Source organism: Orbicella faveolata, unplaced genomic scaffold (genome assembly GCF_042242905.1).
Source record: "Orbicella faveolata isolate gen_17 unplaced genomic scaffold, um_ofav_v1 contig_36, whole genome shotgun sequence".
Taxonomy (NCBI): domain Eukaryota; kingdom Metazoa; phylum Cnidaria; class Anthozoa; order Scleractinia; family Merulinidae; genus Orbicella; species Orbicella faveolata.
Window position 1 is genome coordinate 2,881,640 of NW_028301565.1, and position 23,981 is coordinate 2,905,620.

Below are 23,981 nucleotides of genomic sequence, written 5' to 3' on the forward strand. Positions count from 1 at the left end.
AAAATGTTGGAAGACGTCACCAAAGGAAATTCAAGAAAATCACAAGTAAAGCTATTAAAAAAAAAAGAGTAAAAAACACATTTGCTTGGGCATTTATAATTCAAGACTACAAACCAAAATTTCAACAGAGATGATAGCAAAATACTATCTTATCATTTCTTCTTACATGTAATACGTTTGAGAGGACTGGATGTAAAAACAAATGCAAAAACAGCATTCAAAACATAACACTTAGGCGTGCAACGCCATAAATTTAAATGATTCACCCCCCCAGGGGGAAGGGTACTTCCAGAAAAATTGAGTGGGGGTGTGCAGCCCGCTTCCCAAAACCCTTACCCTATTTATGACCGAAATCTGCAATATTCCCTACCCTATTTATGACCTGACCCTTAAATCAAAACCCTGTTTCAGACCTGCGTTATGACTGGTTCCCAAGTTCAGACCAATGTTAAGTTACCATAAACATAATTTGTGAAGGGCTTTTGTTGTTTTTCTTTTCGATAATGATGAAAAAGTGACTTCCTAAAAACTTACCCATATGAAGGCTAGAGTACAAAAAGCATACCCTATTTATGACCAAAATCAGCTAAAATCTATACCCTATTTATGACCAAAGCGGCTGAAAAATCATACCCTTTGGGGCCGCACATACCTATATAGCCCATATAAGGGAGTAACTCCCTTCCCTCCCGGGGGATTCACCCTTTCTACAAACTTAGACGTCCAAATAATTGTTTTACTGATGCACTAGATGTGCCGAGGAGTGTGCAGGTTTATTATCATGCATTTGCTGAATTTTGACTTAAGCAACCTGCAAACTACAGATAAATTATCATTTTTATTTAAATTATGTAATTTGATTTCTTCCCATGTACAAGTAAGTATTATGTGGTTCAAGTAAGATCAGCTTGTAAACAGTTGAATGTGTATGTTTATGATGCGGTTCTGTTTCTAAACAATCTAAGCCTATAACGCTCGCTTCATCACTGACCCCGCTTTATTCCTGTCTTGACGACAACCTGAGTTTCAATCTTTTCTTTCGCCTTTTGAAGCGCTTTCTTCTACAATAACAGGACAGAAACATACACTAGCAAATCCAATGTGGTAGAGAAAAGTAGAGAATAAATCTTCATAACAACAACAAACCGAGGTTTACCTTTTCCTTTAACAAAGCAAACTATTCAAGAAGGTATTCTTCCTCCGGGGTTAGATTAGGTAAGCCCATGCGTCGTTTTATTAATTTTTTTTCCAGAAAATCAACAAAACTTCACAGAATTCGTCCGCCATCTTGGCATGTGAGTCTTCGTTACTATTGTACAGCGGACTCCCTCTCACTTCCGCGACTTCTTCCATTTCAAATCCATTTCAATATGGCTGAGACTTCCGCTCTGGAATCTGAAGTATACTGGTCTTTAAAAACTGAAGTTTTAATAGAGCTCAGAGACCTGCTGGTTGATAAACTAGATTATGAAAAGACCTTGAGTTATCTCCGATCCAAAAGGGTGATCGACAGGCGCGACGAGGAAGATATAAAAGCCGAAAGGACACCAACGAAGAGCAAAGAAAAATTCTTGGATATCCTGAGTGACAAGGGCCCAACGGCTTTTGACCATTTCTGTCATGCAATAGGAAAAAAATGCACAGGTCAACAACACTTGCTGGACATAATCCTTACCACATTCGACAAAAAGAAGCAAGAACGAAGTAAGCACGCTTAAATATAAGAAGTGCTGAATAGACTATTTAAGCTTAAGTTAAACTTTTAGATTTACGTGACACTGATCAGGCTGTTGTGATAAAATTACGCGTTCCTCTTCCAATCGCGTCAGATAAGGAAACTTCGAAATAGTCTGGTGTAGATCTTGAGGAAAACTTAACTTGATGGCAAGCGTTTTATTTGGGCAATTTCCGGCTGTCCATCCAGTTCCAAGTTTCAGTTTGAAAGGGACTGTCAATTAATTAACGAGTTAGGGAGTTCGAACCACAGAACCATTGGGGAGTACAAACACATTTTGGGATAACTAATTCATCCCAGGAAAGTTCAACTAAAGATAATATGCAAGGAAAGCAACCTCTGCATTGCTTAATGATGTTCCATTGAAGTCCATTGACACATAATAAGTCCAAGCAGACATAATTTATTAATTAAAATATCTCTATTGAGCCTTTCACCTTTCATGTTTTGCCGCTGCTGACTGCGTAATTACGGGGATGGACAAAACACTGACCCCTAGTCCATGGACTACCCTAATGAACTACCCCTAAAAAAATGCTATTTCAGATGAGTGGTATGTTAAGAAGCTGCGATTATATACTTATACTGCATGGAGGATGCTTTTCTTTTCACTCCGCAGTGCCTTTAGCTGCCATTTTGAATAACTATACTGAATAAAATTGATCCAATCCAGACAACTCTTTTCCGAAAACGTTTATCTAGAAAATAAAGATGTTGTTGTTGTTGTCTGAGACAGTCTCTGGGATGTTGTGGCATGGTAGCTTAATAGCGACTTTGTTGATGATTTGTCCTAGTGTACTGTTTCAAAATTGGTCCATACTCCAGTAACAAAGGAGGAGAAAGCTTTGATAGACTACCATATACTGAGTCTCGCAAAACCACAAAAATGTCCACATAATTATAGTCCAGGCCAGCCAAGAATACTACTGCGTCCACTCCACTCTGAATTTTTGTAGCGTAGTCGTTGGAATTTCCTGCTGTCCCATAGCTTTATCCTCATTCCCATTTCTATTTCATTTTGATAGACTCAGGAAAAAACCAGAAGAATAGCTGCTTCTGTGCCATAATTTTCGGCACAAAACAAGCAAAACAAATCATGAGTAACGTCCTGAAGATCATTTCGTCTGTTCGAGAAAGACTGAGCTACTGAATCACATGGGAGCAAGACTGAGTTGTCCACAGAATATTTGATTTGATTTGAGTCTACGCTTTTTGTGTACAGCAGTTGTTTTATGCAGTATAGTTATTCAAAATGGCGGCTGAAGGTGTTGCGGAACGAAAAGAAAAGCTTCCTCCATGCAGTGTAAGTATATAATCACAGCTTCTTAACTTACCACTCATCTGGAATAGTATTTTTTAGGGGTAGTCCATTTTAGGGTAGTCCATTTGGGTAGTCCATTAGAGTAGTCCATGGACTAGGGGTCAGTGTTTTGTCCATCACCCATAATTACAACAGTATTCAGTGAACCTTGAAAAGAAGAAACAAACAAAAATGATCAAAATATATCACTCACAACCCTCAAATGTGAGCTTTTGAACCTTTTGCCGTGAACATCTGTTTAGTGAGAGGTCCACACAGATGATTGACAGCAGCAATAAATGCAACCGTTGTTTGAGCAGAGTTCACATATGATTGACAGGCATAGTGAAGGTGTGACACATTTCTGTGTTAATATCATATCTATAGGGAGTTCCACAGTTACAGTTCTTGTAACTAAAGTCCTTGGAACATTTTTATTGACAGTTCTTAAAGAACCACCACCAGCTAACTTACACAGAAACATTTCCAGTCCATCAGAAGATTCAAAGCTTGTTGTCATGGTAACTGGAGTGACTGATATGGATGATTTACCCAGTCCAGGTGACCCTGGAGCTCCAATGCCACCAGATGAAGTGGATGCTGAGACAGGACACAATAGACCTCAAAGTAATTGAATGCATTACTATATGTAGCTGTATAATAATAATAAAGAAGTAGGAGATGGTATGCATCTGTTGAAGCCTTATACAAACAGGAGAGAAAAGTTATCAAGTCAAAGGGATAATTTATTGCAAAGACACGACTGATCATCACTGATAAACACACAACTTAAGCAGCTGTGGATTTAAAGCCTGGAAAAAAATCCAGGCTTCAACAGGTTCGAGCCCATGACCTCTGCGATACCAGTGCACCTGCTCTATCAGTTGAGCTATCAAGCCAACTGGAGCTAGTCATATTGTGAGCTCATAGATTTTAAAGGTTATACAGACCTGAGGTTTCCATATCATACTTTCAAACTCTCCTGTACCTTTTTGTATGCTACATCAAGTGATGTATGTAATAAACTGCCATGTTGGGATAATATATTGTAAAGACATGATTAATCATTGCCGTTAAACATGCAACTTAAGCAGCTGTGGATTTAAAGCCTGAAAAAAACATTCAGTCTTGAATGGGATTTGAACCCATGACCTCTTTGATATCAGTGCACTTACTCTATCAGTTGAGCTATCAAACCAACTGGGAGCTGGTCACATTGTATTGGGAGCTCATGGATGTTAAAGTTTATAGAAACCTGAGGTTTCCATATTATACTTTCAAACTCTCCCATACCTTGTTGAATGCTGCATGTACATCAGGTGATGTATGTAATAAACTGTCATGTTTGTTTCCTTTCATAAAGTTCAACAACAAACTGTAATGATATGTCATAATGACAATCAATAAGATTCAATCAATAACAATGTGCCTTGCAAATTGTGATCAAAATATTTTTGTAATAATTTCTGTTCAAATGAAAAGTGTTAAAAATTATAATGCTGAAGAGTGGTCACATTTGAATAAGATTTATTGCCAGTTGAATTTGAGATTGCAATGTTTCAGACTGAATTTAAGCATGTACACTAAACTCTACATATTTCTTAATTAAATTTCCCTAAATAGCAGTTTCATGTTTTAAACACTTTTTCTGATCTTCTTTTATTCCTTTTTTTTTCCAGCTCATCAGGCCAACTCAACACCAAGCATTCCACCACCATTATACTCATCAGATTTACCACCACCCTACACTGAGTAAAGAGTGTTTACAAAAAGGAGAATTATTCGTGTAAATACTTATTACTCGGTGTATATATAGTAAATGGTAAATCCAATTATGGCTGGAGACTATTGGAATGATATCCTTAAGAGAGAGAAAAATTGTTATGATCTCTCCCTTGGCTGCTCAACAAATATTTTAAGAAAATAATAATTTGTATTTAGATGTAAATTATACATAATTGAATTTTTAGCTAATTGAAGTTTATGGCCCAGGTTTGGCAATCGAATGCTTTTCATGGCAGTTAGTGAATAGGTCCCAGTTGTTCAGAGGCAGGATAATGCTATCCAGCAGATAAATCGTTATCCAGATGATAAGTGTTAACAAACCACGCCATCTGCTGGATAGTGATTTATCTAGTGGATAGCATCATCCACCTTTGAAACAACCTGAGCCTGAACTTTTAGGCACTTCAAGAAGATTAAGACATTGTTCATGCATAAGAGGACAAACAAGATGATCTAGAAAGAAGAAAATGAATTTACAGTACTACAATAAATAAGATAGAATTATTGACTGAATAAGAAATTTGGCGCATTTGAAAATATTTGTGTAGATATTTGTGCCTTATAAGTTTTGAAATTTCTAAATTTGCCTTTCTTATTCTCATGATTTGTAATTGTATAGCTACAGAAAACTGAAGATAAACATTTATTTATTTTAACAGTTCAACTGTAGAATACTTGAAAAGTTGAATGTACAGTTTTCACTTTTTAATATAAACATTGAAGTGGAAGTTGTGAGATCAGTATTTCAAAGTTCTTCAGTTTAGAAATCAGTTATTGTTTAAACTTTAAACGTGCTAAGTAATTTAAAATGAGGGCCTCCCAGAGGGCCCTTAGCATGTTCCCTTGATCCAGTTAAAAATTCAGATTTTTTTGTTCTTCCAATTCATAAATTCCATTATTCTCTTAAGACAATAAAAAGTGGAATTAGTTACAGAGTGTCGAGTGAAACATTTTGCGTGTTTTACAAAATTATGAAAGAGTGGCAGCAGCATATTCATAAGTACAAGATTGCAATTATAGTTACATTTAATGGAATGTTAGTGTCAAACAATTATGGTAAAACTATTCAGTTTCTAAAATGGATACTGTCTACAAACTTTGACATCCAAATTAAAATTTTATTGATGTTCTTTAAGTGCTGAGGAGAGTATGGTTTGATTTTCATACATTTGCTGAATTTTGGCACAATAATCTGCAAACAGCAGAGAAATTCAGATTTTTTTTCATAATTTAATTTCTTCCCACGCATGCAAGTGATTCAGATATTGCGGAAGGGCCTTGTTCACTCAGTTATTGGACAGTATATGTTATCTTATATGCTATGTTGTAGGAGAGTTTCACTTCAAGGGGCTTCATATCTCTTGTGTTGGACAAACAATCAACTGCAGCTGTGGACAGCTAGTTTGTTTCCCAAAGGAGGGGGAGACTTGCCTATGAAAAGATCGGGGACACTCATCGGAAAATTTGAATTAAACCCCTAAAGGAGACTGACACTTTGATAACAACCACACACTGCTAGGTTGTGCTCATTACAATAGAAGAGACAGTGAGCAGAGTAGCAAACAAGAGAACGGCATTTATGATAGAACGCTGGTAGATTTATACTAAGAATGGACAGTTTCTGATTAATTGCAATTCAATATACATCACCACCAGTAACCTGTCTATGGCAGCATGTCGTATTTTGTTACACATCTTGAGTTGTTTCGTCTAGTAACATTACCGTGTAACCCCTGCCCAAAGTCAGCCCACCCCACAATATATCCTGGGTGTGGATATTCCTTACAGTGCATGCTTAAGCTGGTAATAACGCTGTCTTCCAAGTCAGCGTTCCAGATGTACAAGTGGGTCATTTCCCCAATAAAACTCTGTGCCCGATCGAAGGCGCCTCCGATAACATCCTGGTCTTGTCCCACAATAAATTTCCCAGAACCAGGAATCACTCCATGTATTGATTTGTCACCAGTTAGCTTGTTCTCTCCGTCCACAAACAATTTTACGACACCGTCACGATTGGCCCATTTGCCGCACAAATGGTGCCAGGTTCTATCGTTAACATATCCCGTCTGACCATGTCTGTAAAATAAAACACTTCCCGTGATTAAACTGAAACTAGAGTCGAACCCCCAATTTACGTACCCCATCAATGGAAATAAGAGTGGCTTGAAGGGTTAATTACCTACTCCACTGGGAAAATGACATTTGCGTCACTAGCAATGGGAACGACAAACAAAAACGGGGAAATCAATGGGACTGGGGATTGGGCAAAAACGAGGCTGACAAATGGGATTTGGTCAAATTTTAGGCTTGGATATGGTATTTAGAAACCCACCCACCCAACTTTAGGACCCTCAATTAAATGCGCTCTCAAACCTTGGCAAATCTGAACGAGAGTCGACGCTGAGATTTCGCATTCACACGATGCCAACTGCATTATCCCAGCACGTCTGAAAGAGGCACTCCTCTTTAAACGGAACAGGTAAATTATTTATATTCGCCTGGGATTCGATAAAAAACGCACTAATACGGACAGATTTCCTCCAGCTAGTGTGTTTACTCGATCCCCTTAGCGGAGGACCCCAAGAGGTAATATCTTTCTATTACATCACCAAACACTGCGATCGGTACACACCACCATAAAAGGAAAACAAGCGCTTACAGAATCTGACAAGGCTAGGGAAGTGTAAATTTAAAAAAAAAAAAAAAAATTGAAAACGTGTGACTTCCAAGGGTTAAGGGAACAAGGGAACATGTCTTACATTTCAAGGGAACAAGGAATAGTGTTGGATCATTTTTAACTCGTGATTGCGATAGCAAGTTACGAGCTGTAGTGTGTGATCAGATTATTGGAAACAAGGTATATCTTTACTATCACGTGAACTTTGCGCGATAAAATAAAATTCGCTATTTAAGTTCGTTCTTCTTTTCGTTTGCTCCCTCACTCACTCGTTTGTTTGTTTGCTCACTTACACTTGTTCATCAAGCACCAGAAATCGAAACAATCCAGTTGAAGACAGAAACATCATGATGGCATCGGTGAAGGATTCCGTGGCGTAAGACAGAAAAACCAGCTGTTGTTCCCAAGCTCTGAACCAAAGGCACACAGTGAAGGCTGACAGATCTTGTGCAGACATGTCAAGTTCGACAAAGTTTGTTGTGTTGCGATCTTGAAATAACAGGTCAAAAGAAGAGCTGGAATCTGTTGGTTAAATCACATGACGAGAAAGACTTTATAAAGGATTTGACTCAAACATATATCACCTCGTTCGACATTCAATCGCATTTTGAACTTTTCTTTCTTTTCTGTGATTAGACTGAGTTATGTCTCCAAACATTGTTAGACTTCTGTAGAAATGACGTCGTCATTCGATGCCATCGTGAATTAGCTATATGCCCTCGGCAAATGAGAGTAGAAATAGTGACCAAATGTATTACGTATGTCTCTTTGATATGACCCCAAGGGCTAACTCTCAAAACGTCAGCTTCACAAACCCGCCACGGCGTTTCATTTATATTATAATTACATAGCTGCGTTAGTTCTTTTTCCCGCCTACATAGCCCACCCAGTTTCTTTAGAAACTATAATACCTTTGTGTATTGATACTATATCGTGTTTATTTATACCTCCTCCGTTCTTCATGTTACAAAAGGTGACATACGGGTCCTCAGTTCCATTGGAATTCAACCAGTAAAACCCATTCGCTGCAGAATCCTCTTTAGATAAAATTTCCTCGCATGTTCTGCCTGCTACAGATCTTTGTGAGCCTAAAGATACTGAAAGAATAAAAACAAACAAGACAAAGCCGGAGATGACACCAGGTTGTATAATCATGGAAAAATTTTTTTAGCCTGCTCTCGAAAGGACAAATTTAACCAACAGTTCAACCCCACATAATTTCTCTTGAAACTTCTGTTTCGGTCGTTTAACGTGCTCAAGAATTTTTAAGTACATGGCAAAGTTCACGAGAGGCACAGCTATCTAAAAGCTGCAGCTAGCTGCAAAAGACTGTCTTTATGAGTATTCTGATCGATCTTGCGTCGTTATTCTGGTTACATATCACAGAAATCGTTCTTTTTTCTATTAGTAAAAGTACTGCAAGTCACAACTTTGAAGTTTCTTCCTTTTATATTAAAGCGATTTAGCCGTGGAGCGAGGTTAGAAAGTAATAATATTGCTTACGTATACTGGATCGCCTTTCCATAACGTTTTTAGATAAAAAGAAAACTCTCTTTACTTATTTACGCCGTAGAAGAATATATATGTACGTCAGTAAAGGTTTTTGTCTAGTGCGCACTGAGAGGTCAACTATATATAAATTCAAGCTAGAATGTTCCAATATTATCATTTACCTCGGTAACGGCTTTCAAGATATAACGAGAGGGGATTTTCCATTATGTCGTTGGGTTGTAACGTCCTGGTTGCATTATTAAGCTCGCAGCGCGTTTGGTCGCCATGGTAATTCAAACTGCGACACTTCGGTTCATCTGCCTTACATTTCTCGTAGCACTGTTGAAAGTCCTGCACGGGGAAACTTGCGTACACATGCCCAGTGAGGTACACGCCTGTTCCTGATGTTACGTTGCAATCAGCGCTCGCTTCTGCCGATGTGAAAGTGATAGCGAGATCTACTACGACACTAATAAGAACTTGGAAAACGCCAGGAAATCCCATCTCTACACAAAGGCGAGACCGTACGTCGCAGGATGTCTGGGCGAAAATTTATTCAATGAGGCTTTCCTAAAACGATAGTAATTAAAAAATTAAAAATTTACGGTTATCTTTTCAGTCCTTTAGGTATAAAAACGTCCCTTGTGTAAAATTAATTATTTGGAAGTAAACACCATTGTTTTAAGTGATTGAATCGGGAAAATGTATAAGGATATTAAATCATAAAGAGGTAGGATAGAGGTTTTCATTTTATTTTCAGAATGTGTGGTGATTCCGGCAAACCATTCAGTTTGTTTAACATAAATTCTACGGACTGTCAAATTCAGTTTAAGATAACCTAAATCAACAGTGTAGCTTCACATCTGAAAACTAGTTTGTGGCGATCGCTAAATTTGTTTGTGTCTTTATATGCACACAGTTCTCTTTCCACAGAGCATAAATAATATTGATAATGAATTCAATTGGGTAAATAATTCTAAATCCAAGTTATGCTTTTTAATCAAGAATGCGACCAAGTAAGCGACCACCTAAAAGTCAAGTAAACGTAACTATTTCAACAACAATTGTTCTTGCTTGTAATAAAATATTTTTTGTCTTTTTCAGCAGGAAGAGTCTCTGGCCGGTTGATCGTACCTTGGCAGAATTAATCAATTCCATTTGCTTCCAAGAATCCTAGTTGATTAATATTGCTTTTTGCTTTTTGCGAATACAAATAACATAACTAAGGGACTGACTTTTACGCTGAACAAATACCAATGAGAAGTGAGGTTCCCGTTTTTGTGAACCTGAAGAATCTAAAAGTGATGGGCTTTACAATGATTCGCGGAAAGCCATAGAATCAAGAGAACGCGCAAAGTGCACTTTACTAATATTTTTTACGGAAGGGAACTAACGCTTAATTTCTCTATCAACTTATAGGCCGAATATCGGTATAATTTCAGTTAGAATACTTGTATTTTAGGTCGAAATACCTTTAACAAAACCCACCTTGCCTAAGTTTGGTTAGGTCCTGATTACCACAGAACGAAGAAGCCTACTAGCTTTTCTCCGCGATAACTTTGTTCACCGTTATATCCCACAGTCTCAACTAAACGCATCAATAATTAATGATAAAGTAATGGTGTTGTGTCACTCGGAGTCAAGGATACATTTCTCCTGCTGTATTATGTTTTGAATATTTAGCAAGCCGTACTATCTTCTATTTTTTCGTGATGGTTGCATTTGTTCAGAATCATGATAAATCAGTTAATGCAATAATTAATTCATCTCCTTCACTTACGTTGCGATAACGTCCCTGTGAAGGCTCCAAATTTGAAAAAGCACACCTCTGGAGGTAATATGATTAATTCAGGGCGTTTCGTGGCAAAAATGCATATAAAAAGTGTAATTGACGAACAGTCTACTTTTCAGGTATACTTCAGAACCTACAGAATGTGTGGCACTCATTTGCCCTCATTCTGTAATGAAAGCAGTCTTCCAATTTCCTCACGACTGGTCGATCGATCGACCAGGACCAAGAGATTATCAAGGTAAGAGAGTGAATCCCTCCTATAGGTCCTCTAACTAAGGTAATCCCTCTTAAGTCATTTTTAGACATTGTACCCAGGCCAGTTCGTCCGCGGATCACTCGTGCCTTGCGTGGATGTTTTCGTGGAGGATCTGTTTATGTTTCGTTTCGTTTCGTTTCGTTTCAAAGCAAAGGAAAACCTCCAACGCTGTGGGGATGTCTTTTTTAATATTTTTATTACAAGCAAAGGAGCTTCGGCTCTAAATGCCCAAACACAAGCTAGGCAACCGAACAAACAGATGGTCGAAAGTGCAGGAAGACGCTCGCTACCCAAGTAGCAAAAGCATGTTAAGGTGGCTCAAAACAGTTTCCAACACTTAGATTTGGATGGGTCGTTATAACCACTCTTTATCACTTGATGCTACAATCATGGTATCAAAAAACTGCCTAATCATTGGTGAACACGTTGGTACTATTTTCGTGACACAATAGGTTACCATAGCAACATTATGACCTCCTAAAAACACCCTTAATTACAGCTTTAGGGGCTTATAATTCAAAACCGGCACGGTGAAATTTTCTTTAATTATCAACTTTTGATAGGCGTGATAAGACACAACTTTTGGCAAAGTTTAAAAAGATTCTGTACATGGGGCTCAGAGCCACCTTAAATTTTCGAAAATTTAAGATGGCTCTGAACCCCATGTACAGAATTTTTTTAAACTTTGCCAAAAGTTGCGTTTTATCATGCTTATGAAAAGTTGATAATATAAAAAAATTCACCGTGCAGTTTTTGAATTATAAGCACGTAAAGCTGTAATTAAGGGTGTTTTTAGGAGGTCATACTGTTGCTATGGTGACCTGTTGTGTCATGAAAATGATGACAACGTCTTCACCAATGCTTGGGCAGTTTTTTGATGCCTTGATTGTAGCATCAAGTGATAAAGAGTGGTTATAACGACACATCCAGATATAAGTGCTGGAAACTGTTTTGAGCCACCTTAAGCAGCAACTGCAACAACGCCAAAGACAACATGATTAAAAATCGACTTAATATTCAACCCAACAATCTCGCGAGAATTTAGATTCATTCAGTTTGTCTATGCTGTCAGAAATATCCCAAACAGAATATGTAAGACAACGTCAAAATTCGAAAAAGAAAGTTTAAAAACTGTCCGTCGTATAGTTCACGTTCTCTCGAATATGCAGAATGTGGCTATTTCACGTTGTTGTTGCGTGACCTTTTGTAAACAAAGGCAAAGAAATGAACAAAGATTCATAACTCACGCTTACACAACCATTGTACTCGTTGCCGTTGCCGTTAAAGTTCGCATAATTAAACTCCGTAAAACAGAATAAACGACAAAATACTGAACAGCCCAACGAGCACAAAACAAACGAAAGCCCGGCCGAATAAAAAGACGGCCGAGAATGCAGAAAACATTACTACTATGAAACGAAATCAAAACATAAAATGGCGTTCCCGCCATTTCGTCTCAGGTAGTTTCGAGAAAGTCGCTTCGGCTGTCCACGCATCGCGCGAGTAGCATCCTCGGAGGAACTGGGTACCATGTCTAAAAATAACTTAAGAGGGATTTCCTTACTTAGGAGACCTATATGCGGGATTCACTCTCTTACCCTGATAATCTCTTGCCAGAACCGAATAAACTACGCAAATTTTCAGTTCTTGCTTCTCGGGGCGCCGAATTCTCACAGCTGGCGACCACCGTTTTCCCGCTGTTGCAGTGATTTCTTTATACTTACCCTAGCTATCAGACAAATAATGACAACACAATGAACGCTGTTGTAGTTTAGGTACATTCATACCGGGTTCTGCATTAAGAAACACAGTTCAATGGTCTCAGCTGTATTGTATTCTATCCAATCATTGCAATAGACGCCCAACAAGAAAGTTACATACGGCCAAAATTTAAGTCTTTTCCTTAAAATTTTCTTCAAAATTTCATTTACCCTTTTTTTTCTTCCCACTGTCTAAAATATGGGATTCAGTGAGGCATTTATTCTCACTGTAAAAGAATGCGCTCCCCATCACAAAGAGTAAATTTACAACAATATTGTGGGATGAAGTTCTACTCCTGTCCACAATACTCCGCTATTTGCGATAGGGTGTCTTTTTACCCAGTCAACTTTTAGTTGATAGTAGGGAGTAGGTCACTTGCCTACACCCCTCGCAAGTCCTCTTTCATTTTTCCTTGAATCGCTTCGTAGCGAACAGTACCTTTAAAGCGGCAATCTCAGGCTGCTGAATTTTAATCCCTTTTTGTGAATCCTCGTGTAATGAGGTAGTGTGAAAGAAACAAAAAGAAAACAAATGCTTGAACTTAACATCATTGTAATCTTTAATTTGATCCCAGTAAAGCCACCATCGATACTTTAAGTATGTTCTACATGAGGGTATCAATGCAAGGAAATCTGCTTAGTCGGTTAACTTACCGAGTTCCCAGCTTATTTATCCTAGATGTGATTTCTGCAAACTTCTTCAAAAGTTAACAGTTTCTCACCACCCGCTTCGTGAGAGAAATTGACCTCGTTCATCATTCCCTCGCAGAAAATACCAACCGACAATTCCACATCCTATCGAGTGAATTTGGTGTCGACAAATAGCTCCGTTGAACTTGGGTTATCCTCTTCAAGACTGTTCTTCACAAACCAGTCTTCATAGTACGGGCTTTGCTTGTTAATTGTACCAATGAACTGACGAACAACCCAAGGATAAAGCATGGAGCAAGGCAACATGACTATTGGAAGGAATCTTGGATTGGTTTTGACCAAAGCCTTGTGATAACCCATGTACATCTCGATTGCCGTACCAGTTTTCACATTGTCAGCATTTTTAAGTCGCAAGTTCGAGAGCGCATCTTTGTTGTATACGTCGAACTTCTGAGCCTGTTTCCGGTAAAATAATGCAAAATCATTATTTCCTTGTTCTTGCATCATCTGGGCAGCGTCGTCGTAAGCTCTGGCTGCATTAGCGAGGTAGGCAATATCTTGGATCGTGTAGTCAAGATAGTAACTCGATCGCAGTGTTCCGTGAGCAATTCCCCGTACAAACATGGTTTTAATCACTTCCTCGCGTATCGGTAAGCTGAGTACATGATCAAACAATATTTTGCTGAAGGGCTTTTTAATTTGCAAAACCTTTTTGACGACGCTGTCTTGATGCCGTTCTTGAAGGAAGTTGTAAGAGTGCAATCTGATTTTGCTAGGAGTCTTGGAATACCACTCATTGTCTGAAAGTTAAAATTCAGCCAGTATAAATTGATTTACAAAACTTTGTTACTGTTTTCTTTTATAACTCACAAACTGAACTGATTGGTTTGGAGACAAACCACAAAGGCAGATTTACGTGAGAGTCGTATACCTGGATAAAAGCAATAGTAAAAACTATTCCAAACTGATCGTAACTGTAGCTATTATAATGCGGTGTTCTCGAACTGAAAATTAAACATGATTGTCGTTTTAAACCTAGCTTTCAAGTTACGTGCATACCAGTGGCATGCTACAGGCTTTTTACTTTACCAGGTGAGTTTGTCAAATTTCCAGTTAAGTCACTCAAGTTGTCTTGTCCATTGAGTGCTGGCTGTTTGGGACTGACTTTGTACACCGGAGTGCCAACAGAATGGTTAGGCAATCTCTGTTCGATTTCGTGACCTCCGAGAAAACTGTTTCCTACAAAGGCTGGCCATAAACCTCGGGAGCCTTGTAGAGTAAAAGGCAGAAATTAATATGGAGAACTGACCCATCATGATTCACATACATTTTTTAAATATATTTTGAATAATGATTTTTAATGAGCGAATCCAACTCGCCATGACGGTTTTCAGTGGGGCCCTCAAAAACAAAAAAAGAAAGAAACAGTATTCAATTAACAAAATTTAAAACAGCTAAATTATCAAAATAGATAACTACAAAACATATCGAAGTTTAAAATTAATTAAACTTAATGAAAATCGTATAAAAAAAGTTTTAAGCTTCGCTTTAAAAATAGATTAAAAAAATTGTCTTTAACGTCAATTGAAAGACTGTAAGGGGTTTCAGAAAGACATTCAAATTGTCACTGAAACTTTCTCGCCATCATATTGTCATTATTTTATTTGCCTTTCTAACGTTTCTGAAGGTATTTATTATGAATGCTCTTTCCGTGCATGAAATGACAGTTACCGGTTCCAGGGACTTGTTTCGAGGATACAGCCGCTGCCAGTGTAATGGCGACAACAACGAAAAGCCAAAATTTTCTTGCCATTCTTGTACTTGGTTTAAAATTCTACAGATCCAAAAGTGACATTGCTTTCACATATAGAATAAATAAAGCTACCGACATTATAGAGCATCTTATTACACTGAACGGAGAAGTACTAATTTTACAACGGTAACATATTCTGTCTTAAAAAGCGTTCTTCCGGCTTAAAAGTTCTATTATAAGTGACGATGCATTGAAGTAGTAAGATAGTTTAAACAGAAGTGGAAATGGGTACAAATTTCCCAGCTTCCTCTTTTCGCATGTTAAGAGTCAGATTTTAAGATTCCATTGTCAATACTTTTTCAGAGAAAACTGAGCAATTCATCTTCACAGTTGGGTACAAAATATTTCTCCCTCTTTTCATCTAGCTACTTTATTTGGCTGCGACTAAACTTGGATTTCTCTTTCCCAGAAACAAAATACTCTGATTTGAACAACAAATAATTTACCCTAACACCTCTTAAATGAATCACAATTTTTGTACACGCCTATATCAAGAGAAAATATTTTCTCTTGCCTATATATAATTATATATATTGAAATAACCAAAGATGGGAATAGGAAATTGGAAGGTCGCAGTTACCTGCTTTTTCAGTGAAACTCTAGTTTTGATGTATTCAGCTTCTCTAGCAATAAACGCCCAGCATCACAGGATCCTTTCCAGAGAAATAAGAGTCCTTTGGAGAAACAGGTCATTTTTACTCAAACGCACTGCGAGAATGGCACGTCTGGGTGCCCACAATCTTTTGAAACTGGTGTTTTACCAGTGGCACAATCTTCAACGACATCTCCTGCTGCTTGGCAGAGTTAAATTTTTAAAAATGCTCTTTTTTCCCTTCATTCTACAAAAAAGACACGAAGAGCCACTTTGCTTATTTTATATGCGCAATTAGGCATCAGTCCCGCCAGAAATCAAGTATTAGAGATGAAAAAAATCTACTCATGTGGGTCATGTCAAATCCATTATTGGTATGGAAAGTGCATGTTTTATTTAAGACCTCTTGCGATTATCAGCAAGACGCGCCCTCAAGAGCAAAAGGTCGGTCCAAACGAGAACTAAGGCTTGATCTTCAATTTTCCATCTCTAGAATATGATGTTGTGTTTACCCAATTTAGTTCACGTGACCGCGAAGCTAAAGAGGTCTATTCGTTTCTTCGTGCATGCGACCGCCTGTTAAGAAAACTCCGTGCATCACAGATATACTGTCTCGTTAGATATTTAATGGATCAAAATATGAGAGTCGCGCGTTGCATTTACGGACCGGTTGGTATTGACCAGTAATTATAATTTGGAGTAAGTTATCTTAGAAATTCACGTTAAGATTTTCTGTGCATAACTCTTTTTCAGTCCCTCTCCTCTTCATGCAGAGTGTCAGAGAAATCTCGGAAGTTCAGCGATTCATCTTTTTATAAATATTAATCATTGTTCTCGGGAAGTTGAAGAAAGGCTCTGAACATAAACGGAGAGGTCGTATAAACGGCGTTGGTAGAAAATTGAGGTCAAGTAATAGTAAACATTTGTACTAAAATAATGTATGAAAGCGGTCAGTGTAAAACTGCAGACCGGGGGTAAAATACAGACTGAGGGTAAAATGCAGACTGCAGACTATACAGACTTTGTAAGTATACCTCGTGTAATTTTTGAATCAGTCGCGTTTCATAATTAGTTACCTAGTTCAGACCGATGTTAAAGGCATTGTGAAGGACTTTTGCATATGGTCTTGTCGATAATGATGAAAAAGAAGCTTCTTCTAAAAACAAAAAAACAAAAAAACAAACAAGAAAAGAGTGCAAAAACCATTCCCTATTTGAGGGCAAAATGGCCAAAATCGATACCCTTTTTGTGACCAAAACGGCTAACAAACCATAAACGCTTTGGGGCCGCACATACCTATGTAGCTCATATAAATGTAAGGGAGTAATTCCCCCCCCCCCCCACCCCCGGGGGAGGACAACAAGCAAGAGGTAGACAATCAATTTCAGTTAACGTATATCCACACGTAATATAAATTACATAACTATATGTCAGTGAATATTGTCCGTTCTTGCTTTTGTTTAATTGAATAATAACTTTTATTTGGGAAAGAGTATAGACACTACAGTGTTTATTTGCTTGAGAGAATAGTTTGCGTGATCCAGTTTTTTTTTTTTTGAATTAAAATTCTCGGCATTTATTGAAAACACGGCCTAGCTAATGCTTTACATGATCTTGATGAAGATCTGACAGTTTGCATCGAGTGATTGCTCACTTAAACACATGGTAAATAAAAGGATGATGTTGCACTACTGAATTAACACTTTTTCCACTTCAGGATGTTAAACATGTTTTAAAGATATTTGTCTGAACTTCAGCTTAATATACTTTTTTCAGGGCTATTAATTTTACTGGTACAGCAATTAGTTATAATATCAGTTTATCCCGCGCTTGGGCAAATATCAGAGAGTTTATATGGGGCTTCATCGCATGCTTCTCGAAAGAAATTCAGCTCGTTCATCATTCCTTCGCAGAAAATCTCAAGAGCAATGCCCTCATCAAATGCGCTGAAATTTTCGTCAACGAACCTCTCCGTTGAGCTTTGTGTTCCCGGTGCACGAAGGTTCTTCACAAACCAGTCTTCATAATACGGGTTTTGCTTGTCAACTGTTTTGATGAGGCTGTCAGCCATCCACGGCCAGAGCATGGTGCATGGTAACATGGCTACTGGTAAATATCTGGGATGTTGTTTGACCACAGCCTGCTGATAACCCATGTACGCTTGGACTACTGGTCCCTCATGCACCGCCTCGGCACTTTCAAGAGCCCAGGTCTTGAGGAACTCTTTGTAAAAATCTTCGTACTTCGCAGCCTGACTTCTGTAAAAGAAAGCAAAGTCAGGTTTGCCTTGCTCTTCCATCTTCTGAGCAGCTTCAGAGTACACTTTGTTTGCATTGGCGAGGTAGGCAGTATCTTGTACCATGTAGCGTCCATACTGAGTGGGTTTAAGTGAACCTACAGCCATTCCTTGGATAAAATTGGTTTGCAACGCATGTTGGCGGATTGGAACGCTCAATCGAACATTTTCAAACAACACTTTGCTGAAAGACCGTGACGACCGGGGTCGCAAAACCTTCTTGGAAATGTCTTGGGATCTTTCTTGAAGAAGAGTATTTAAGTTCAATCTGATTCTGTTCGGAGTGTATGATTGGTCCTTGTTTCCTGAAAGACAGATGGATAGAGCAAAGATTTAACTAGCTCAAAACTGCTTTGAAAGGTATTTGTCATCGATCGTACGTTTTGGACACACACACACACTCCTAAAGAGAATGTAGAAAAAAAAAAAAAGCCTCTTCCTTGCACTTGTTATAATGTGAATTCTTACTACTCAATGATCGTGTCGAGAGGAACAACAAAGCTATTAGCCGTTAATAAATACTTAGAGAATTGTCCCAGTTTCCAGTGAACTCTCTTCGGTTAATCGGTCTATCGAGTGTTGGCCTTTCGTTACCTGGAGTGCCATCAGAATGGTTAGATAATTTCTGATCCAATTCTTGTCCTCCTACAAAAGATGACCATTTATTTCGGGAGTATTAGTATGAACTTTATTTGCAGAGGAATTTTTTACGGATTCATGAATTGCTTTGGTAAAGTGAAAACAGAAATTTAAAATGCCACCCAAGTGATTCAGTTGCAGGTAGACTTTCCAGTGTGCCCTACAAACCAGAAAATCCATATCTCGTGTATATAGCGTCGGTGAGACGAATTCGGTTACTTTTTCACAAAAAGTAAAAAAAACCCTGTTTCTTAAACCAAGATTAAAGCACGTATGTTTCAGTAGAACGTATTGAATAGTTCAGCGAAAGAATGAAACTTAAAATTGCAAATGGTGGAATAAAATGTCATTTAACAATGCTCTTCGCTCTACTTCCAGCAATGCCGGCGACGCCGGCGCAGAAATGGGTGCAAATCGCCCTTGAAACCTCTGTCATTTTAGTTAGAGTTCGGCGAGATCTATTCGTTTCTAATAAGATTTTCTGATTAGTTATCGTTCAATTCAAAGATCAGAAAATTATTAATTATGCAAACCCGTATTCCTGTCAAGGAGCTCTTAGTTCAGTGACAGACACTACCCTGCAAGTCCCCTCTAAGCCGCTGTGGGTCGGGATGAATCCACTCAAATTTACAATTAGAAATCAATTAAATAAACATTCAAGACTGAAAAAAACTAGTTCGTAGAGATTAGTAACCAATGGAATTGATTGTGGCGTAACAAATGCTTGAATTGTCCGGAGTTCTACTTAGTTGTTTTACTTTGTTTAAAAGTGTGTAACTCAAATATAATTACTCATACCGGTTCCTGAGTCGACTTGTCTTGAGGATACAACTGTAGCGACTGAAACAGCGACAACTAAGAAAAACCAAACCTTTCCCACCTTCATTGTACTAGGTTTGAAAGTCAGCTTCAAAATGCGAAGAATGACTAAACGTGTATTGCTTAAAAGCATAGGCTAGCGGGCCAATATAAGAATGAAAATTTACTTCTATATTTAGACTGAGTATCATGTTCGCCCACAAGTTCTTTTCCAGCTAGACTGATTTTAATTCAGGGGAATAAAAACGAAAGCAAAGAAAAAGAGGTCAGCTACTCATCAGTCATGTCATTTCTAATGTTTTTTCAAAAGAAATAAATATTAAAGAATACAATTTAGCCGAGTCTACTTGAAAATGATTGTGAATGAAAAAAACCCGTCATGTTAGCGTGTTGCAATTAAGTCTCAAACCAGTTGAGATAATGGACCTGTTGTAAATAAATAATGTTGTTACACAATGACCCATTCGTCAAGATTGTTTGAAGAATGACGTTTTTATGAAAGACTTGCAAGTTCTTTTAACTGAATTGTTGACAAAGCCTCTTAATCTTAAGGAGAAAGCTCGAAAAATGTTTACTTTCAAATTGACCTCGTTTATAAGGGTTACATTGTTAAAGAACTCTAAGAAAGTCTTTAAAAAACCGATATAGTTTTATAGAATCTATTCATATTTACGTGACATTTAGCCAAGTTCAACTAAGTTCGCTGTTAGCCCAAGATAAATAACTGCTGTGACTGAAAGAATCAACAGCTTAACTTCAGGACCCAGTTTATCGTTTGAAAATGACTTAGTAGTTAGGTAAATACCTTTGAAATGACGTTAAGTGGTCGTGGTGTTAGAAATTTCTTTTATTCCAATAAGTCAATAAAACCTGCTTAAATTCTCTTTTAACAAAGACGCTAAAACCGTATACCTCTAAAATGGGGACTGCGAAAAGAAGAAAAAAATAAAGAATGTAGGCGAATTATCTTTAAACTGATTTAATAATATATTATTGAACAACAACAGTTAGATGCATTGTAACACCTCTTAGAAACGTTCTTTAGCTCAACAAATAAAATATCAAAGTTGTTAATAACTGAAAAAATGTTTTGATGACGGACTGAGCCTGTTATTTTGGGCCCGGAATAAAGTTGTCGTAATAACAAGCTGTCCGTATGAGCGGGCTGGCCGTAGGGCGGGATTCCACTTTCTTGGAATATTTCATAACTTTTCATGTCTTTACATCTTCTACCTTTTTAACGATATTTTGCAACCATGGTGATGCAGCATTTCAGCGTTACAGATATGCTACATGAGACAAATCTCTCAATTCCGACAAAGGTTGAGTAACAGTTTTGCAGGTTTTTAAGTTACTTAGAAAACTTGAAAAAAATCAACAACAAAACCACTGGCATTGCAATGTATTGTCAAGGTATGTTGCGCTGAAATCATCCCACACCTGGTGATTTTTAACGCCACGATGTGGCAATAAAAACATTCCTAAAACCTCTGTATCTTAAAAAGATTTTAAAGAAAGGATAGTTTGAGACATGGAAAAATTGAAACAATAAACAATTTGGATTATTGGAATTTGAATTTGTGGGCCTCATTGGGACGGCAATAGTTCGAAGCCAAGAAACTGGTGTGCCCTTGTCAAAAAAAGGCTTAGCACGGTTTTTCTTACAATCACTCCAGAAAACAGAATCACCACCTGTTTTTTTCACCTTCCTAGCTATTCACATCTTGGTGCCTACAGTCTTTTGTGACTGGTGTTGTGCCAGTGGCAAAACCTTCAACAATACCTCCTGCCGCCTCCGGGTTTAAAAATTTAAAAGTACAAAGTCACAAAGAACTGATAAGATATTTGCAAAGAAAATCGTCCTTTTGCTAAATGTGGGCTGGCGAGAATCCCTAGCAAATGAAATATGAAGCCCTCAAAGCGTGTGAAAGAGTGGGTGTGTACATCCGTAGGCAGAAGTTAAAACAGCTCCAGTGCAGCACGTTTCTCCTAGGTCGCTATCGCGAGAATGCTGTACTAAACCGCCGATATTTTAGTTATAACTTAGCTTTGTAATGTATAATGTCCCTTTCGTGTCATCCTTTACATAATAGTATCTGCATTCCTGGCACTCCTGGCCATAGGCGTACGGGCCGGGGGCGGGGGCGGGGGGGCTGTAATCCCCCTCAGTTACAGAAACTTTTGAATTTTTTCGGGCAAAAGTACTTGAGAGAAAACAGTCTTGAAGGTAGTCAAAGCCAGGTTTGTAGGCTACGTTCTCTGACGTTTGCCTTGTCAAGACGGAGTTAAGGTCAGATGATCCAGGAAATCTGTTTTGAAAAAGCCATGTATCGTTTAAATGTGTGTCATGGAAATCCACGAGATAGATATTATTTCTAACAACAAAACAATGAAAATAAATAAATAAATAAGTAAATAAATGAATAAAAGCAAACGAATACCAAGACTTTTTGTGGTGGCTCTGAAAAGGGCCGTTTTAAATGGCTCCACAAAGAGCCGTATTAAAATTTTCTAGCACTTTTCGTACGGAGAAATTTTTTTTCTTTTTTAAGTTTCTGATTTTGCTAGGCTGTCGATCGAGGTCATAGAGTGTGCGAGGTTTCAAAATAACTATCCTCGGAATGACAACAGTTTCATAGTTGACGTGTGAATTGTGAGCGTTCTTGTTTTCACTGCGATTTGAGTGCGTTTGAACAACACTCACGCTTTCGTGCATCGTGTAATTTTTTTCGGGCAATAAGGTCACGCTCCCCCCTCCCCCCCGCCACCCAAGTCCGAAGGTGACCTATGTGAGTTCAGATATGGCAGTCAAACCTGCATGCAGCTGAGGGAAATTTTATCATAGGAACAAAACGTCAAAACCATTTACCTAGGATACTAGAACAAAGTTGACAAAGGAAGAAATGCTAAGAAATGACTCATCTTTAAACGGATTTAATCGCACTTAATTGATTAGGACTGTTACTCTTAAGTAATGTTTGCCAACCGCAAATTCTGGTAGCCTTCAAATGGCTTAAATATCGAGTCGGACTGGTGTGAGCTTGAGTCATGAAAGGCCGGGAGCACCCCGCAAAACGACACGGAGTGACCTGTCCTTCTATGTCGGCACAGCTAAGGAAAAAGGACGCGCAAACACTAGGGGCGAGACTCAGTGTTCGCGCAGCCATTTTCCTCTCTCGATTGTTTTCGGTTTCTCACTCGGCGAGTTAAGGAAAACGACGTTCTGCTCCGGTAACCTAGAACTACGACAGAATGTCTCGAGTTGACTGAATTTTCATGGTCGTGCTGGTGTAAACCTGTCGTGGTTATATCGAAATGCTATCTATCGGATAAATTACCACGCAGTGGATAGTATAGTTGGCTTTGTTGACACTTTTTACTCATTTATCTGCTGGACAGCGCTATCCATTTTTTGACTGGAACAACAATGCTCAGGTTAAATGCGACAAGGGAGACCTGAGGCAGAACGCCAAGCGCAAAATACAAGCCACAACCCGGAAATAGATAGCAGTTATCTGGTGTAGTGCGCTGTCGAAGACGTTTATTCTACTTGTTCATACACACCGCGTGGATGTGCGTACTTTCTGGATTTGCATAATGAGCTAGCCTACTTAAATATGCGTACACAAAATATAACATACAATAAAAGAATCTTGAGGGACTGGGTTCAGTCATTATAATACACGGACGGCGGACTGCGGACTACCGACTGGGTATAGCACACGGACTGAGGTACAAAACGCGGACGCAGTCCGCAGTCCGCAGTCCGTGTTTTATACTGACTGAACCCAGTCCCTCAAAATTCTTCTGAGTGCTCGGTACAACTCTAACCATCTAACTCCATATCTGACTTCCGATTAGTCGAAATCTCGATCGAGCGATAATCGATACCCCTGCTGTTCGATATGGCGTTGCGCTCAGGGAGTCAGACAAAACCTTTCAAGCACAAACTTTAACGTGCATAGGAATGAGGCAATTGGTTCTATTTTAGTCGATTCGATCGGGGAATTCAGAGCTCTCTTGTTCTTGAGATCGGTCGGTTTTTAGACTTGTTCCGCAGGGTTTATTATCCCTGTGATGTTTCGTAACACATACGTCCGGGGGGGGGGGGGTGGAGGGGGTGACTGACATATAAAAAGGACGGGTGCCAGTCTCAAACAAAATGTCGCCGGAAGGAAAAGAGCAGTTGCCCTTCGTTTATCAAGATAATTGCATCTTTAAGCCTTACGAATTGTTTTTGATTATTGAAACTATCTGCCGGGCAGAAATGGAACCAGTGGCTCGGAGGTTTGTCCTTTTTCCGGATCATTTTGTCCGTGAATGTAAGTTTGCAGACGATCGATGAGGCATGTGCATAGCGACTTCCGTGTGGCTT

The 23,981-nt window shown here is 38.5% G+C and overlaps 3 protein-coding genes and 1 long non-coding RNA gene across 5 annotated transcripts; 1 reads left to right on the top strand and 3 right to left on the bottom strand.

Moving 5' to 3' along the window:
• Window positions 1-819: 819 nt before the first annotated feature.
• On the bottom strand, window positions 820-1,292 carry LOC149101998 (uncharacterized). Its single transcript, XR_016202387.1, has 2 exons — window positions 1,157-1,292; window positions 820-1,061 (listed from the first exon to the last, which is right to left on the bottom strand). It is a non-coding gene; the product is annotated as an uncharacterized LOC149101998 (long non-coding RNA).
• Window positions 1,060-5,756, top strand: LOC149101999 (uncharacterized). Of its 2 annotated transcripts, none has more exons than XM_089274776.1 (3): window positions 1,060-1,704; window positions 3,423-3,662; window positions 4,715-5,756. In XM_089274776.1, exons 1-3 carry the CDS (start codon window positions 1,224-1,226, stop codon window positions 4,789-4,791), a joined length of 798 nt encoding a protein of 265 aa, XP_089130902.1. In that variant the 5' UTR covers window positions 1,060-1,223; the 3' UTR covers window positions 4,792-5,756. The 2 variants fall into 2 exon arrangements, with proteins under 2 accessions (XP_089130902.1, XP_089130903.1); XM_089274777.1 differs by having other exon boundaries at window positions 3,480-3,662.
• A 161-nt stretch (window positions 5,757-5,917) lies between these two features.
• LOC110041378 (C-reactive protein-like) lies at window positions 5,918-9,532 on the bottom strand. Its single transcript, XM_020746659.2, has 4 exons — window positions 9,171-9,532; window positions 8,445-8,594; window positions 7,791-8,019; window positions 5,918-6,896 (listed from the first exon to the last, which is right to left on the bottom strand). The coding sequence occupies exons 1-4, from the start codon at window positions 9,490-9,492 to the stop codon at window positions 6,485-6,487; spliced, it is 1,113 nt and encodes a 370-aa protein (XP_020602318.2). The 5' UTR covers window positions 9,493-9,532; the 3' UTR covers window positions 5,918-6,484.
• Window positions 9,533-17,543: 8,011 nt separating this feature from the next.
• Window positions 17,544-19,789, bottom strand: LOC110041341 (uncharacterized). The gene is made up of 3 exons (XM_020746622.2): window positions 19,586-19,789; window positions 18,743-18,793; window positions 17,544-18,453 (listed from the first exon to the last, which is right to left on the bottom strand). The coding sequence occupies exons 1-3, from the start codon at window positions 19,737-19,739 to the stop codon at window positions 17,672-17,674; spliced, it is 987 nt and encodes a 328-aa protein (XP_020602281.2). The 5' UTR covers window positions 19,740-19,789; the 3' UTR covers window positions 17,544-17,671.
• Between the last annotated feature and the right edge of the window lie 4,192 nt (window positions 19,790-23,981).